The 19,319-nt window shown below is 33.2% G+C and overlaps 3 protein-coding genes across 3 annotated transcripts; 2 read left to right on the top strand and 1 right to left on the bottom strand.

The window, feature by feature from the left end:
* Window positions 1-6,576: 6,576 nt before the first annotated feature.
* Window positions 6,577-12,460, top strand: LOC127854638 (uncharacterized). The gene is made up of 6 exons (XM_052389700.1): window positions 6,577-6,691; window positions 8,424-9,445; window positions 10,221-10,391; window positions 10,596-10,768; window positions 11,611-11,752; window positions 12,356-12,460. The coding sequence occupies exons 2-6, from the start codon at window positions 8,426-8,428 to the stop codon at window positions 12,458-12,460; spliced, it is 1,611 nt and encodes a 536-aa protein (XP_052245660.1). The 5' UTR covers window positions 6,577-6,691; window positions 8,424-8,425.
* Window positions 12,461-12,470: 10 nt separating this feature from the next.
* On the top strand, window positions 12,471-16,769 carry LOC127855694 (uncharacterized). Its single transcript, XM_052391477.1, has 4 exons — window positions 12,471-13,827; window positions 14,658-14,809; window positions 15,166-15,434; window positions 15,752-16,769. The coding sequence occupies exons 1-4, from the start codon at window positions 13,672-13,674 to the stop codon at window positions 16,462-16,464; spliced, it is 1,290 nt and encodes a 429-aa protein (XP_052247437.1). The 5' UTR covers window positions 12,471-13,671; the 3' UTR covers window positions 16,465-16,769.
* A 2,000-nt stretch (window positions 16,770-18,769) lies between these two features.
* LOC127854636 (bifunctional 3'-5' exonuclease/ATP-dependent helicase WRN-like) lies at window positions 18,770-19,312 on the bottom strand. The gene has a single exon (XM_052389699.1). It carries the CDS (start codon window positions 19,310-19,312, stop codon window positions 18,770-18,772), a length of 543 nt encoding a protein of 180 aa, XP_052245659.1.
* Window positions 19,313-19,319: the final 7 nt, after the last annotated feature.

Here is a 19,319-nt window from a genome sequence, read left to right as displayed (position 1 = left end):
AGTTGGGGGACAAGATTTTTTTTTATAGAAAACTTCAAAGGGCCATAACTCTGTGAAAAAGCATCCGACCAGAACCCGCTGATTATATGCACATCTCCTCTTGGAGTAAAGCTTCCCATAACGTTTCATTGAATTCCGGTCATTAGTTGCTGAGAAATAGCCCGGACAAAAATTGTGCACGGACGGACACACGGACGCACGGACACACGGACAGACGAAGCGGCGACTATATGCTCCCCCCAAAATAAATTTTGGAGGAGCATAAAAAGACGTCAAATTACGACGACTACATTTCTGAAGATGTATGTTTTAGAAGCCAACAGCGCATGACTACTTTGTTTGACTATTCTGTTGGTAAAACAAATAATAATAATAATAATAATAATAATAATAATAATAATAATAATAATAAAAGCTTCATATTCAGAAGGTTACACATAAAGACAATGAGACATTATGCATATTACGCAGATGAATCAATACTTGTTTTACAATGTGGCCTTCTTATAATAACATACACAAATAGGTCTAAAACAAATAAAACATTCAAACAATATTTTCTTAAACCAATACATTACACACATTTTGCCTTTTAGACAGACACACATGAAATATCATTGATAAGAAAAAAAATATGTGAGGCGGGAGGGGGGGGGGGGCGGGGACGGTACGTGGAGGAGTTACCCGATACTTTCAATGAATGGAAAATAATTTAAATTAATTGCAAATTAATGAACTGAAGCATTTATTTTTGGTGAACATATTAAATTGTTTAATAAATGTCGTTTGCTCGATGTTTTATTTATAATTAAAAATCATTTTAAAGTTAATATAAAACACTAAAAGCTGAAATACAATTAATGCATTTATATTGAACTGTTCTGGCGATGTTCTCTTTTTTTCCCTTAACTGATCTATTCATGTATTAGTTTAAACCTGTAACGTGTACATGTTAGATTAAACTGTAAAAAAAAAACACACACACACATACATTGATTTGCATTCACTTATTAAGGATACATAATAAAAACAAGACAATAAACATTGTGAATACACAACTGCGATAGAGGCGAAAACACATTCCTTTTAAGGGAAACCATGTCTCTCCATTGTGGATTAAGATTTGGCACTTGTGTAGATAGGATTACCGGTATCACGATAAGATGACACGGGTCACTTTCTCACTTAACTGAAATATCGGCTGCCGCAAGAATCGAAGAGAAGTCGCGCTAACACGAATCTGTGTTTATTGATAGATCTTTGATGTGCAGGATTATAAATATTACGTAAAACTCTAGCTTTACCGTGTTTAAAACACGCATCGTTTCATTTTTGAATCCTTTGTTTTAATACGAAAAAGTTCTTCGTTGAATTTACAAATTACTAGTTTTATAGGCTATGAAGGACTATGCTGTATACATTTCCTGATAAATGAAACCTACAAAAGTACATTCTGCATAAAGAAATAGTTGTTTACGCCCTGCGTACTCGTTGACGCCACTGATTAAACCGCCGTTTCATCTCACGTCACCCCTTACCTGTACTGCACATTAGTGCAGATAAATCTATATTTTATCCAAATTAACCTCTTAAAAGACTGCGCTAGCGTAGAGATTAATACCCTTCAGAGATGAATTACGCAATGTGGTTTAGTATAGTGCATGTATTAAATCAAGAATATACACAATTACAATTAATGGCGTCGTGTGGTTTTGTAATCGTTTTGTTTTATTAAGATCAGTTTGCAGTGTTGCGTGTACATTTTATGTGCATTTAACCCGATTAAAGTGATATTATGTGCATCTAACAGTACATGCCACGTTTGTAGGTGTCTATCGCAACCGTTGTTTATTTTTGGTGTTTTTACTTAATATACAGATATATTTGTTAATGCAGCATCAACATACTAAAATAATATCCTGGAAAGAGAAAAATAATGCATTTGAATATCAACCGTACTTTCGTGTTGACAAATGACGACAGTTATTAATCGATGTATGATGTGAATCTAGTTTTAGCGCAGATTCGTTCGTACGACACACGAACACTAACTCCGATCCTAATAAAAAGATAGTTCCGCTCGGCTCAGATGACTGAGAAGTCATGTAAAATATCGAATATATATATATATATATATATATATATATATATATATATATATATATATATATATATATATATATATATATATATATATATATATATACAACTGGTAGAAAGATGATTTGCAGATAATTGGTCAGTTATCAAATTTTAACTAACTATTTGGACCTGTTAATTCTTTTCAGCTCAATTCAACAGTGAAAAATGCGCATAATATCACTTTAAATGGTACATTCTCAAATCTAATAGCTGTGCTTACATTCATTTGCGACTCGCGTATACAAAGTAGTTTGAGCTTCATGCGTATGTTTTCCTTTGCAATGAGCCATCTTGAATCCTGATTTAATGATGAATATCGTATCGTGTGTATTGGATCGTATTGTGTTGTATTGTATTGTATTGTGTTGTATTGTATTGCATTGTATTTTATTGTATAGGCAATCGGTCATTTGCCATAATTAAAGACTGGCATGCAAAAATATCCCCTGAAAGATGTTTCTTGAGTTTCACTATTTCTAGTCGGTGGAATCTTGAAAGGCATTATTTCTCGCCTGCCTTACAGTTATCGACGACAACTAGAAATTGTCAAGACAGACAGGTTGTTTATTCATCAGTTCTATTAGGAAATACATTAACATTCTCAAATGGAATAAATACAACTGCATATGTCTGCTTTATAATGAAGGAAAACTATTGCAATAACATGTTTACACTTGTTATTGTGTTAAAATCCATTCAACACTAGAAACTGTAAAGTTTTCGTGTAATATTATTATTTTCTCAGTTTTGTATCCAGTAGGGATAAATATAAATTTACACAGAACAAGTTCCACTCTTTCCTGATATATTTCGCCTTAATAGGCTTTTTCAAAGTTTGTTTTAACAAATTAACTACATTTTCTTTCTATTTCTCAACACAAACAAGTATATAATGACGTCAAAAAACAAATAAACAGGAAATGACGTCATGACGTTAAAACGGCAGTGACGCTATTTAGCGCCAGAAACTCATGCATGTAAAATTCACTGTCACAGTAATAATGATAATGAAAATATAAATATTCCTATACTTGGATAATTAATTATACACTTATTATTAAAACATAGATAATAATAATAATAATCATAATAATAATACAAATAATAAATATAAATAATAAAAATGTGATCAATAATTGTATTAAAAATGTCATTTATATAGTAATATGATTATAGGTGCTACCTAATTTACGGGCAAAAGCTTTTAAAGTTTTTTTGATAACAATGTATTTTTAATAAATATATTGACATGATTGTGTTCAAAATATTATAATTGTTGCAATAATTAAGTAATGCATCCAAAAAAAATCAATCTTAAAACAAGTTACATGTTCCATGCTTAAAGATCTAGCATCTTATATTTTTTTGTTTTCTAGCCACAGGAATTTATAGCTGGTTCGGTGTCTGTGGTATATTGGATGGGGTGTCTGCTAACTGGCTTAGTCACTGGGAGGTCTCTGTATTGATCTCTTAAGTGGGAGCATTCTTTAGATAACCCTAAAGACATACTATGGCGTACCATTTGGGTTGAAAGTCAAGAAGACCTACAAGTTAAAAAGAGAAATGTACGTCAAAGTACAATAATTGTACGTCGACATAAATATAAAATACACTTCGAAGTATATATTTGTACGTCAAAGTACAATTTGTACTTCGACATACATGTTTGTACTTCGACGTACACATTTTTTGAACAGCCAATCAAAACACTAGTCTCTCGAGCCGCGTTTCCTTCAGATTTATTCATAATACCGGTAAATGTTTAAAATCTCTTTTAATTGAGGACAAAATGAATAAAAATATCAGAATGGCAAAAAAACAACACATAGAAGTTTCAAGTATTTAATACATTGAAATAGATTATATACAAATTTGAAGAAGATTCAATTGTTACCTTTTTTAAATTAAAATTATTCAGCATATTGTGAGTATTTATTGATCATGCGGGGCGGAGTACCACGACCGTCCAGTGCATTACTGTGTAGGAAATTCCCAACGGTAACCAAACAGTTACCAAGCATTAACGGGATAAATAATGTATTATAACCTCTCCGTTGGTCGTATTTTGTGATAACCATAACTTGCATAAGTCAGAGGTTAAATCCGCCACGCCAGGTCAATAAATACGCACAATATCTATGAGTTAGCGGTCGATAGTCGCATAATTTGGTATAAATTATAATAATAATAATGTTTAATAAATACGTACAATATCTATGAGTAAGCGGTCGATAGTCGCATAATTTGGTATAAATAATAATAATACTTATGTTCAATGTCAAATATCTCTAAAAGCAACAGATGTAAGGTGTCTTCTGATTGGCTAACACTCAAGGGTCGGTGAAAACTGTACGTCGAAGTACATTTCTCGTTCTACCTAGTAGGTCTTGTAGACTTTCGACGTCATGGTATGTCATATAGACACTAAGTACTGGTCCTACCCAGGAACCAGTTTGTTTCATCAAATGTCTCAATTCAACGTGACAGCTTGCTAAAGCAGTTGCATTTAGCATACAGTACATGTGATGTGTCAAATCAATTTTGATTGACAAATTTGACAGGATTTTTTTTAATCCAATAAGTTTTAGACTGCCAAATAACACACACTACGTATTGAAAGCCATACCTGGAGCTTTCGTCTGTGTACCACTGGCTTCATCAGAAGAATGATTTCTACTGTTGGGAAACGTTAACACCACTAATTGTCTTCTTATTTATTATCAATGTATAATTATGTGTAACAGCATAACAACATACTTGTTTCGCAATTAAAATATTTAATAAATACAGGTATCTTGCAGGTTTCTAATTTTCTTTCGCAAACTATTGTTGAATAGTTTAAATTGTGTCGCCACTAAAAAACTAGCCATTTTGTAGCAATTCTAAAATCACAGTCTAAACTGCATACACTTAGCTCTACAGTTACAATTTGAATGCAAATATTAGAATGCATCATGTTATATCATCGATATTTTTTTATTTTAACATTCAAATAACACATAATACAGTACATATATAAAAAGATATGTGGTATTGTGTGGATATACAAAACACTTCACATCATTTATTTGCCATAAAATAATAGTTACAAAATAAGTAAAACTCATCAACCTACATTTCAAGAATATTTACGTTTATGAAATTACAAAGTGGTGTTATTGTATTACCTTTTACAAAATTAACATTGCTGGTTTTGCACTAGCCATTAAACATTTATCATGGATTAGCAAGTAACAACCAATTTATTAATTACACAATAGAACGGAAATCATATTAATTGCATTATGCATTTACTAAACAAGCTATTTGCTACTGTTTAGAATTACACTATCTTACTAAAAATGATCACTGGTACTTAGTGCTTTTACATACTTGTGGTAAGTTTTGTATTACTAGTTTGACAATAATCGACAGACACTTGTCGAAATACAGACAAAATTTGCATGGAAACTTTTCATATTTTTTCAGCATAATTGCCTTCAAATTGTTAATTTAACAACCCTTTGACATGGTTTGCACATCTGATCTTATTATACCATAGCTGATTTTTGTTTATAGATAGACATATATAGACTTTTCAAAGTTCTATAAAAGTTCACACATGTTCCATCCAAGTAAACAAACAGAACCAATAAAGATCACCACAGATAATAACTGTGTGTATAGCTTGGAAATTTTGATAGTTCGGGAATCCCTTCTTTGTTGATTTCTGTAAACCAAAACTGTCAGTTTTGCTGGATATAATGGCTTATATAATGCCCAGCTCTTGCCTTGGCAGAACAGCTTCTAAAAACGGAAAACCAACAAATATCTTAAAATTTGATCAATAATGCAGACAATTTATAAATGTCTTGTTTTTTGTTGATTTCGAATCTGGAAGATTTTTTACGTAAGATTGTGGTACGAAAATTCCAACGGTATCGGATTTTGTGGTTTTAGGCCTAAACTATTTATAGTGATATGTAACCTTTTGGGATATCGGTAAAGTGCGAGCAGACGAGGAGAAAATACTTTAAAAATTAAAGCTAAAAGACTAAAAAGTTATATCTGAATATCTTAAAAATTTGTGAATAAATGTGTTTCTGGTGGGTAACAACGACAACTTACCAGAATATTGCTCATGATCAAACGTAAAACTTCTTTCTGAGAGCGATTGGAAAATGCGTCACAAATTCTGATACATAAACAGTAGGGTGTCGTTATTGAAATACCGCGAGAATACTTGAAGAATAGAGATGCCAACTGTAGTGTTTAAAACAAATAATTTTTTAACAAGCGTTTGTGATTTGTCAGGATAATAATAACAATAAGATATCGAAAAGATCAAAGCAAATAAATTCGACAGAAATCGGAGATTCGGCAATATATTAAAGACGGGTTATGTTCCCCTAAATTGTGTTCGGTGAAGACTGTTACTATATGTAGTGAACCAGCATTGTGTACACACCGGTCTTACTGACCTGTGTACTATCGCGAAAGGAATTGTGGGTAGCACTACTTTTTCAACATGGCTGCCGATTGACATCATCTCAGTTTGTCAACGTTCAAGGTAACAATATATGAGTATACTGATTGTCAGTTACAATCATGTAAGTTGTAGTTATTATTTATTGTTGCATACATTGTTTGGCTGTAAGTTTAATTAGATGAAATACGATAAATCACCAATAAAAAGCTATTTGATATATTACATTAACTGTCGGTGTCAATGTCATAGTAATGTTATATAGTATTTTACAACAATTAACCACACACATTAAAGCTGTAGTGAAATAAGGTCACTTCCAACAGCCTTGCTGTTGGGCTAGCTCTTGAGTGTCTGACTACCACTCTGGAGGTCGTGGGTTCAATCCCCGGCCTGAGCCCAGTATTTTCACATTAATGGCGACGAGGCAAAAAAGAACTGTGAATGCGGGAATGGGTCTGAGCTGTTCAATGGTGTCTGGGAGGGCCATGCGGATGCAAGACATGCTGTAGCGGGCGAATCTGGGCCTTGAAACATTAAAAAGGGGGAGGAGTGTAGTGAAATAAGGTCACTTCCAACAGCCTTGTTGTTGGGATAGATCTTTAGCGCCGTGGTTAAAGTGTCTGACTACCACTCTGGAGGTCCTGGGTTCAATCCCAGGCCTTTGCTCAGTATTTTCACATTAATGCTAATTGAAGATGTTTTCCCATGTACTAGTAATTATTTTCTCAGATTGTAAAATAATTTATTACAGCAAAATGAGTTGCTATATTGCTCAACATGTATATCACACCTTTATTCTAAACTAAAGCATTTACACATTTTCATAGGTTTGAACACATATTCTTATGTGGTACTACATGTAAGTCTCCGAAAGTGGTATGATATTGTACAGTCAGTCCACCAGGTTAGAATAACCCGGCAAAAAACTTTGAATTTTTTTACCACGATAATTCTTTCGGGATTTAGTGTTAATGTGAGAAGATGTAAAAATAAAGGGTAAAATTTATTTGTATGATAACAGATTAGGCAAGACAGCATATGCAGTTATTTGTCAAAAATAGCCAATTAAAGTTCACCCTTTAGAGAATTATTAAAAATCATTTACATAATAATAATATAATTAGTATTTCAAAACATTGTCATGGCATTTGTTATCAATCAGCAAAAAGTTTATTTGAAAATTATAAAGCCTCCTATATCCATATTCACATTTCAAAACATAACTAATTCAATCAGTTCCAGTTAACTTTTTGCTGCATTTATCCCCCTGAAAGCATAATACAAAAGCTTTCTTGCTTAAACTTTGTTGATTTATTCCTTTACCTTAGGTATACCCTACTTTGGGAACATGACCCATACCCTTGAAATTGGGAATTGAAGTGTCAATTCACCCTAAATTGGGTAAATATTATTAGTAAAATTTCTAAGTTAATTGTTATAAAATAGAAACTGAAACCCTATCAGAAAAATGGTTATTTCAACCTACCAGTCCTTTTTCTACACTGAAAATCTTTTTATTTCTATACTTTGAAAACTGAAACTATCCATTCACCATTGGGAATGTTTTTAGTGGATTTTGGAAAAAAGGTATGTTTTGCCATTGGGAATATGACTGAATAACGGCTATAAAATCAGCATGAAAAAGCCCTGCTTTAAATATGCTGTATTAAGTGTATGCTTAAACATCATTTGTATATAGTTTATCTAACAAACTTGATTTGGCATGCGGTGGTTAATATCCAGTTTGAAGACCACAAGCCTGTGAAAAGGTCATGCTCAGATTTTGTTAATACTATGTTATTGTCTTTTGTAGCCATGGAAACAGCAACTCCAGTAAAGTCAGTGAGGGCCTGTCTAACCTGTAATCGTTCATCTCAAGGACATTTAAAAAACTTAAGAAATGTAGCTATGCGATCCATACTACTGAAAAAACAGTTTGAATGTCTGGGCTGCAATATTGAAGACCTTGTGAAAGTAGTACATGAGAATCTGTTGGTTTGTGACACATGTTTGAAAATATTGGACAAACTATCAGAAATGAAGTTGAATTTACAAATGAACATGAAAGAACTAAAGAAGAGTGAGGATAGAACAAAGAGATTAATTATGCATTCTGTTTCTCCAGTAGTTAAGAAGTTCAAGGACACAACTGTACCAGTAAAATCTAGAAAAAGTTCAAGGGCACTTTTTAAGATGCCATCTCCATCTCCATCAAGATGTATTGATTCAGTTATTAGTCCAAAATCAGGCAGCATTGATCATTCATACTCTGGTATACCAAGCAAAACAAAAACACAAAGCCTTGACCATTTGTATTCAACAACCGTAAATCAAAATGTAGATCTTAATAATCCATACAGTTTTCATAAGAAGAAAATACTGATGCCTCCTGAAATTACTGTTAACGAAAAGAAAAGTGTCATAACAATATTTGAACAATCATCAAAAGACACTGTAAGTGTTAATACTGTTTTGGAAAAACTTCTTGATCTCCCTTCTGTAAATGAAAGACTATATCTATGTTTATTGCAACGACTATCTGGAGAACTAAACAGGATCTGTGGAACAAAAGACAAAAGTGTTTTAAGGACAAAGGTGTCAGAACTAGAACCTGAAACCTTTTTCAGTGACATTGTAAAAGAAATGCACTTGAAATGTCCGAAGGTGTTGCAGTTTCTGATAACCCTGTCTTGCCCAATGGATCTTGCAGTTCCAGAGAAAAAACATGGTATAGCAGCTATGTATGCACTTGGCATGTACTTACGGAACAACCACATGATTGCCTTTCAAAAAGCTGTTGCTGCATCATGTATAAGATATAATGCAGGGAATGGAGTAAGTATGTTTATTCTGGCCTTAAAACATTAACTGTAACAGGGATATAAATTAGCTTTAGCCCAAATTAGCCATGGCCCCTAAAATGTGTGATGGGCTAGTAAAATTTCAGAGATAACTCCTATATCCACTACACAAACAGATTAAAAGAAAAATGTTGGGCTAATGGATTCAAAATGTTAGTTTATAAGCCTGTGGAATGGTTGGCATTTACATTCTGGATTATGTATGTGTACTTTATTATAAATTTATATCATATTTAACAATGTATTATATGTGCAGTCATGTTCTTTCCATTTTGCTGTAACAGCTCACACTATTGTGTGAACTTTTTTTAAATGTCTGTTATAATTTCATACAAAAATGTGCACATAATGACGGTATTAAAACATAATTGTAATGTGCATGAAGATTCAATCAATGGTTATCATGAATGCCTGTGATGTATCTGTAGTTTAAAGTCACGCTCCATAGATGGCTTTTTTATATAAATATATATATATTAAACTACTAGTCTACATTGTAGATAAGGTTTCTATTTCTTCTCTTACCAATTTAAAACGGACATATATGTACAATTAGTCATTCATGTACCCTAGAACTTTCAAACATACATTTTTTGGTTAATACAAATTAGTTTTAGTTTGAATAAAAATCATTTATGTTCAAAGCAACCTATGCCAATGTCAAACATATTGATTTAGAGTTTATGGAGTGCAGCTTTAAGTGTTGTTAAATATCAAACAATGCTTGAGATTTCAAATTTCATTTCCAGCTCATGGAGTTTTTACACAACCTGGGAATGTCAATACCTACAAAAAGCAAGCTGCCAATGTTGGATGACCTTGGACAAATAAATGGTCGGGATGTAGTTTCTGCTTTGGCTATTGGGAAAACCATCAAAATCACAGTTGATAACATTGACGGGCACATAAAAGCTTATCAGGTTAGGAAGTTAATATGTTTGTAACTTTAATTAAGCTGTATAATTTTATCAATGTTTTACTATTTGTTGCACTTTAACAATATTTAATATATAAATATATATTTAATATATAAGAATAATTTTGATAAAAAAATGAGAAAACAACAATTAAAACAGATAGAGTCTGTACATTCAACAGGAGCAATATGAATTTATTTTCCACAGGTCAGGCTTGGTAGTGGAAACAGAGATTTTCACTACACTCATTGGTCGATCCTTATCGACAGATTTGACCCAAGAGATCTTCAAGGACTGAGCACACAACCGAAACAGATAACTGCCCAAGGACCTGACCCTACCATCTTCTTTTTGTCTTCAAACGAACATGAAGCATTAAGGTATTCATTTATTTTCTCAACTTGATTGAAAGTAGCGCAAATACAACATGTGAGTGAAGAAAAGAACAATAAGAAACAGTTAACCATGTTAATTGAATTGCAACCTTTCTGTTTGTAATCCAGCAATACATTTTCAATTCAGATAATTACATAAGGTAATGTTCATTTTTTATATGTGAGTGTTAGCTCACAAATAATGTAGAGACAATTTTTCAAGTCAGTCTGCATTAAGTACGCTAGGAACCGTTACCACTACCTGTATGGATAACTGCAGTAAAATTAAGCTGACGATCCTAGCCTATCCACCGCATCTGCCTGTTTATAGTCTCCACTGGTACACTACAAAGTGTGTATGTATTCAAAAGTATTTAACAGCTTGTAAGACAACATTGGCCCGTCTAGTGTTTGTCATTGAAATCTGTACATATTGGCTGCTTTCAAGGAAAACGGGGCTTAATGCATGTCATAAAAGATTAGCCTGTGCACACAGATTAGCCTGTGCAATGTGCACAGGCTAATCGAGGACGACACTTTCTGATATTGTGGTGTTTTTTGTTTAAAGAGAGTTTCTGGTACTGGGATGACAATTAATGCATATGCATTAAGCCCTGTTTTCCTAAAATGAAGCTTAAAGCTTTTTATTAATGATTTGAAAAAAACCCACATCTTGACCAGTGCTTTAAGACAAGCTCTTTATAAATTTGAATGGGTTGTGGTCATTTCAAACTTGCGATATAAAAAGCTATAACATAATTTTGAAAACTGAGTTGCGTCTAAGATTATACAACAGCAATGCCGAACAAATTCAGTGCCTTCAGCGCTTTGATTTTCTTTATTTGTAGGAAAAGATGTACTCAGCTTGTCATGCGGATACTGGTAGAAGAAATACAGCCATTGTCCATGTTTTCTACGGCAACACCTCGTCTTGTGGACCATAAATACAAACAAGTGGTTGATAGACCATCACAAGTTCATTCAATGTTTGTAAGTAGGACAAATAAATATGATTTAATGAATAATGGAATTGGCTAAATGAAAATTTTGTACATTTTGACAATTAACTTCATTATATGTGACCGCAGCTGGGAAAATCAGTCTTGTGGTCAAAAATCACATTTTGACTTTTTGGTTAATTGAGATTCTGTAAACGTTGTAGTTTGCAAAAATGACCAACCCTACAGCTTTTTGGTAGGAAAAATGGTCACTTTCTAGAATAAAACACACTTAAAACATTATTCAAACAACAAGCAAAATTGTTTTAAAATAGGAATATTCTTTTAATCAAATACCTGTTAACAATATAATCAAGTAGCAACAGAATAATGGACATGTTAAAAATACACCAATTATGTTGCCATGTTAACTAATCACCAAAATACACAGTCTTGTCTTTTTATGCAAATGAATTTACTAATAATAAGTGTTTACTAAAAGGTTAACACTTAAGCAGCACCCTGTATAACTTAAGTGGTCCTAGATATTTTCCTAAAGAATATATATATATATATATATATATATATATATATATATATATATATATACTAGTAAATAGTTAAGAACTAAGCTACATGGATTTTTTTTAATTAGGTGATCATGAAAGACCCAAAGTCATTACCTAATTGTGTTCAGATAATGGACACTATATTAGGAACCATAGAGTCATTATATACACCTGCTGGGAGAGGTATTTAGTTTGAGTTAGACCACAGTTTCCAAGTTCATGTTATTGTTGTTTTTCCATATTCTTTACAGGGCATATTTTTGAGGCCGAAAATTTGACCCCAAAGGTTTATTTTTTCCCTAATTTGAAAACAAATTCCCCCAGAAAGAAGGAAAATGTGCACAACGTGTCATGCTTTTGTTGAAATATTTACATAGTCCGTTTTTATCAATTTCAGTTTGTGTTTTTATGGGGTTTTTGTGTCGGCTCAAAAGTCTCGTCTTTATTTCATTAAAGTCAATTGAAAAATAAGATACTTTACATGGATTTTTAAAATTTTCAACGATGTTTACACTTTCCTGCTTCGCGTACTAGTAAAATATGACGTAATAAGCATGTGTTACGGCCACACTTTTGCTTTGCTTTAGTTATATACAATGTATGTCTAGGGAAAGATCTAAAGTAAAACAGGAGGGTGCTGCAACCTGCTCCTTTTTTGTTCTTCCCTCCTGCCCCTCTGTTCTGGCCAACAAAAAATTATGAAAATATTTAATTTTCCCAAATATTTAATGAAAAATGCAGCAGATGTGCTTTAAACCCTTGATCACATGCATTTGACTAATGAGTACCCTGGATATAGCAAACTAAAAGAAAATTTTTGGTCCAAATTTCCACCCTGCTCCTTTTATGCAGCACCCTGTACCATATCGGATCCTAGATCTTTCCCTAATATGTTGCAACATATTACAGTTTAGTTGCTTGATAAACTGTTTGAAACTCTTTTCAGTTACAATATACATCATTATGTTATACACTATTCCCATTCTACAAAAATATTGGTGTCAGAAATGGTATTTATTATTGCTAATACTAATGAAAATGTTTTACTGGCTTTCTGTTTCACAAACACCATATTAAGCATTTTTGTTTTATATACATAAAGCTCAAAGTTTTCATTTATGAATACAATAACAGAGCGAAAACAAGGAAAAAAGTTAATTGTCTTCTCCATTTATAAGTGTCTCTATTATTCGGAAAAATACGCACATAACACTTAAATTCTTTAATCACAGTGTCCTAAACATCAGGCATACCAAATATATTGTATATCGGTAAAGAAAACATAAACAACTAAAAATACTACAAGAATGTGCATTGAAACAAATTAGTATTTTTATGAAACAAATAAAATGCAACAATTAATTATTTGTTTTGGTTATTTTCAGGTGATGAGTTTAACAACATGGCCAGTATTCCCCTGGGTGGTGATCAGCTGACACGGGTAACATTTGATTCGGCACGCGTTCTGAGATCTGGTACTCACAGTCGAACAGAGAGGTTTGACCAGTTGTCTCCAGTCATCGAAGAACTATTTCATGTTCAGCAAGACTTGTTAGAGGTATGTGAATGGTATCTCTATAGTGACAGTTTTCATATAGGCTAATTCTTGTTTTGTATTAGTCAACTGTTGTTTGAAGATTCTTATCACAAATGCTACAACACAAGTTGTTATCAATATTTTCACTTTTTGAATATCCAAAACATTCCAGCATTAATAGTCTCATGCATTTTGAACTGTTCTTGCAATATTGTATCATTTGCCGCTCTATTCCTGGTCGATTTCTTCGTATGTCAGTATTGTTATAAAACATAACTGCCGTATTTGGTGCATTTAGTCCCATTCCAAGGGCTACAGTTGCAAATATGAGTCTGATCTTCGAATTTTCTTTGCATAGCTCTTTGACTATGTGTCGTTTCATTTTTTCTGTATATGTTTGGTGGTACTGAGCAAAAAGTCTGTTCTCCGGCACGGCATCTCCCACATACTGAAGGTCACCCATTTTTTTCTCAAAGAAAGCATAGACATAGCTTATTACATATGTGTCCGTGTACATGATAGTAAGTTGATATTGATGTTTTTCTTTGATAAGCTGTTCAGCCATAGGAGTAAGGATCTCATCCAGATGGTCTTGTGTGTTTGAAGAAGACGGTCGTTCAGTTTTAATATATTTAATGTTTGGTCTATCAGGATTCATTGCTATTATCTTTGGAGTTTTAAGTTGAAGACTTGCGCATATCTTCTTTTGAGCATCTGGTGAAGCTGTAGCAGTGAACACGAGAACAGGAATGTTAGTAAACCTTGCCAAGAGATCAGAACCTATTCTGCTGAAGTCTTGTCGAAACTGCTGTCCCCTGATATGAAACAAAATGTGTGTTATGTATTTTCAGAAAATCATCAAAACCTTCTACATACCAGAAACAGCTCGTGAAGAGGGATCACTTGCCCAGTACAGAGCAATTCTTCATAGAACAAACGTTAATGGTCAAGTTAAGGCTAATGGATATGAATCACACAAAGACTTCCTCATTACTGTCACTAGGTTTCTACACTTATATGCTGTCATTATAAATTAACATTATCATCATAAAATCCGTTAACTGTGTTGGTTCTTGCTTGAGCAAAATTATAGAAATATATTTTGAATGCCTATTAAGAGATTTACATAGAAAATTGGCACTTCAGTGTTATGCATGACTGTAGTTGTTTGCCATTTGCTATTACCAGCGATTCAACATAATAAATGTTGACACAGTGGTTTCATCATTTAGTATAAGGGCTAACACAGGGTTGTTAGAGTTGGTGATGGCTCAGAGTAATACAATTAACAGTAATGTCTTAGGCCCTGTCATTGTAGCTTTTATTTTATTGTTTGTTAATTATTTTACATCTTTTCAGAGCTCTTGTGATAGAGTTAGCTTGTGAAAGATGGGGGGCTGATTGCAAGACAGACTTGGGGTCTCTGGTTCCGGAAAAAGTGAAGACTTCTAATACCAAAGGGAAGAAGCAGTGGTTACAGGAGCAAGTGACCAAAGTGGTGGATACACTGTTCTGCCCATACTCTGCTCCAAAAGATGCTAAAATATACCTTCGGCGCAGTGGCCATTTGTACTGTGTTACGGTGCCTTCAAAAGATGTCGGGAAAACCATTGATCTTATAATAAATGGTAATTAAATATAAATTCTTAATTCAAACCCATATTTGACCTTGACCTAATTTGGGCTTTGTTTCACAAAACTCACTAATAAACATCCAATCCAGATCATGTGCATTTACTGAATGCCTCGTCTTGATTTTTCTTTGTTTTTTTTATCAAAAATATTATATTATTTCCTGGTATGTGTAACCTTTAATTGGAAACTCGCTTTTTTAACATATATCAGTCTAATCAGTCAGAGGTAAATTACAACTAATTGTATCTTTAAGTTATTTGTTTATGATGACAGCTTTTCTATTGTAAAAATAATTTTGTTTGGCTTTCAGGTGAAGCTGTCCGCATAAGAGTGCCTGAAGATTGTAAAACTGACGAAGCAGAAGATGGTGTGTTTTCATACAGCCTTGGGATTGTCAGAGTTGCAATGGATTTTATCATGTTCAATGATGCAATAAAATCAGGTGATATAGACATGATTACAATTCTTATGAAACGATTCATTCCACTGTTTGTAGGATTGTCATCCTACAAATCAAAGTATGCTATTGAGTGTGTCAACTTCCTTACTAAAACTGAATGCCTGTTGTCAGACTTTGAAAGTGCTAGAGTGAAACTGGGATTGTTGGTCAACAGAAAAGGCCGACCAGGAAAAAACAAACCAGCAGACATGGAACAGGAGAATAATATTCGTCTTGTCAAACACGTAATTAGAGGACTTGGAGCCGGAAAAAGTGATAAAGCTATGCTAAGAATATCGAAGGCAGCACCTGTAATCAGTGCAATGGTAAATGGACTAGAAGGAAGCAAGACACATAAAGATAGACACTCCAGAAAGTCAATATCAGAAGATATTTCAAGATTAGGGGATGCAATTCGAAAAATAAGGCCTTTCAACTATCAGAAGGGTAGACAAATGAATCCTTTCAAGAAAATTTCATCAAATGTGATTGGTGCTGTGAACAAAGACAAATTAAAGGACTTTATAATCAGGCACAGCTCCAGAGCAGTTAATAAGCTTGCTTTTGATGACAATGAAGACTAATAAGGGATGCTGTTAATGCCAATAAGGACTCGTTAAATTGATTTTTGTAGTCAGATCTTCAACACTTATTTTTGCAAAATTGAAAAAAATGTGGGTTTTTTTGCTTTTTGCTATTTGCACTAAAGTTTTGTATCCTTCTTTAACTTAAGTGCACATGAAAATTAAATTGTGTAAAAAACAACATAAAAAAACACACCTGAAGTCTGAGAAATGGTTTATGGCGCTTAATATTAATGGAACATTAATATTGTTTTGTAACCTGTAAAATAAATCATGTGTAAATATTGAGCACAGACCATCAAAAGTTTGATATTTTTACCCAAAATTGTTGGAAAACATTAGTTACTAGTATGGCATTTGTATTATCAGGTTAAGTATTTTAAAAGGAGAAATCTTTTTGTGAGGGCACATATGTGCAATGGAGAGTGGTCTACTTCACTCATAGTAATATGTGATTGATGAAGCATATGTCAGTCTTGTTCATGCAATCATTTTTATGTCCCCGGATCGAATGATCGGGGGTATATTGTTTTTAACCTGTCTGTCTGTCTGTCATTCTGTCCCAAAACTTTAACCTAAAACTTTAACGTAGGTTAAAGTTTTGCAATAACTTTTGCAATATTGAAGATACATGTAGCAACTTGATATTTGGCATGCATGTGTACATTTTGTATCTCATGGAGCTGCACATTTTGAGTGGTGAAAGGTCAAGGTCATCCTTCAAGGTCAAAGATATGGATTCAAAGCGGCGCAATAGGGGGCATTGTGTTTCTGACAAACACATCTCTTGTTTAGATATGAGAAATATGCAAACACTTCCTTATTTATTTTCAATTTGTGTTAACTATTAAAAATTGTGTAGCTTTTAACTTGTTTTGCATGATTTATTCATTATAATGTTTTAAAATAGCCACTAGTGACAAAAGTTGTGTGAGTCTTGGTTGTTCTGGTCATGAGTGACACGTTTATTTTCTTAGCCTAACTGTGAATAATATTTTAACGTAATATTATAAATAAATTTGTGTTGTACTTTTCCGTGTATATAAATATAAGTACATGTATATGATAAAACTGTTTTGATATTGATGAAATTGAGGTACAAATAGTGTTATTAGTAAAATTTCCTGTCTTATTTGAATTATTTAAGTGAAATTCAATATGTGTTACTTAGACTTTTGTCATTCAATCTTACAATTGTTGCTACCTCACCTCATGTCAACTTGTATTATTGAATGTTTTTTATTTGTGAAAGAAAAACATGACATAAAATGCACAGGATTGGAAATCAATTATCTGTCAGGTTAAATGAGCCAGAGACATAGGTCCATAATACTATCCCATGGTTTTGCTCTTTTCAGTATGAAAGATTTTCAGTGAAAAAAATATGGATAATGACCCTGTTTTAACTTATTTTAAAAACTGTGTAGTTCTTACAAGTGTCAATTCAGAGTTGTTGAGCAGAAAACTGTATGCAGTGTCTCAAATGATTGTCAGCTGACCATCATTGTCATAATCATAAACCATTATAAAAAAGTACAGCATTATTGATGTCATTATTGTGTTTATCATTATACCTCTTTTGGACTTATATATGTATTTTATGCATTAATAAACACATATTATTCAGTTGTGTGTGTTGTTTAAAAAAAAAAATGCATCCTGAAGTGATCACCTGGCCCCATGTTCACAAAGGATCAAGTGCCAAAAGTTATATCGGGATCAAGTACTATCGTAACTCAGTCATACTTCATTAAAGATTGTTCTTCATTAACCCTTTGAGCGCTGGAACCGGAATTTGAAGGCCTTTGCAAACAGTTTGGCGTCTCATCAGGATCCAAACTGTTTGCTATTCTGATAGTATTCTTTGAAAAAAAAATCGAAGAAAATGCTAATTTTAAAAATTTAGCAGACAACATTTTAGCAGACGACAAATTTCCCAGCATGCAATGGGTTAATTGTTCAGAATATCAAACGGAATACACATGTACATTTTCCAAGCATTTCAGTAGTTGAAATTGAAATTGGAATTAGTATGTGATCCAGGATCAGTTTGAGGATCAAATTTAAAATCAAGATAGGTGATATAACTGCCAAACTCTGGAGTATTTCACATATCTTACTCATTGAATATCTTCATATTTGCTTAGTGAATGGCTATAATCATGTAGGTGAAATTTTGTTGGTGAGGTGACTTGGAGACCTGGATCAGGGGTGGATTAGGTAACTGTTTAATCACCATTTTCAAGTGTTAAATCTACCAGCCATGTGTATATGTATTAAACATCAGTATAAATAATAGAAACAATTACCATTCCAGAATCATGTGTGCCTCGTCTACAGCTATGCACGAAATTATTTTTTTATTCTCCAAATTTTGTATCAAGGATTTCCCCGTATCAGTGCTTAAAAGCGCCCCAGGGTGAGAATACACCAATGTGAACTTTCCATCAGCAATATCGGACATAGGGACCGTTAATATTACATCTCCATCTGATTTAGCACCCCCTTCATCACCATCATCATCAAACAATGCTTGACCACCCTGACAGTTATAGTCCACACAACAGGCTTGTACTCCAATCTTTTGCAGTGCAATGATCTGATCTTGCATAATACTGTTCAAAGGTGTCAACACGATGCAAACAGACTTCTGTTGATTATAATAATCTTTAAGGATAAGTGGTGCCAGCTGGTAAATCAGGCTTTTACCATAACCTGTTGGGAGTATAGCCATAATGTCACGTTTTTCAATGACACAAAGTAACGCTTCGATTTGCAGTTCCTTGAGTGGCATGGGAAATCCTCCCTTTTTAGCAACCTCAAGTATGATATCTCTTGGACTTGCCATGTTTACG

This window comes from Dreissena polymorpha, chromosome 13 (assembly GCF_020536995.1).
Source record: "Dreissena polymorpha isolate Duluth1 chromosome 13, UMN_Dpol_1.0, whole genome shotgun sequence".
In the NCBI taxonomy this organism is placed as follows: Eukaryota; Metazoa; Mollusca; class Bivalvia; order Myida; family Dreissenidae; genus Dreissena; species Dreissena polymorpha.
Note: the sequence above shows the minus strand (reverse complement) of the source record. Positions and strands in the feature narration are given on the sequence as shown.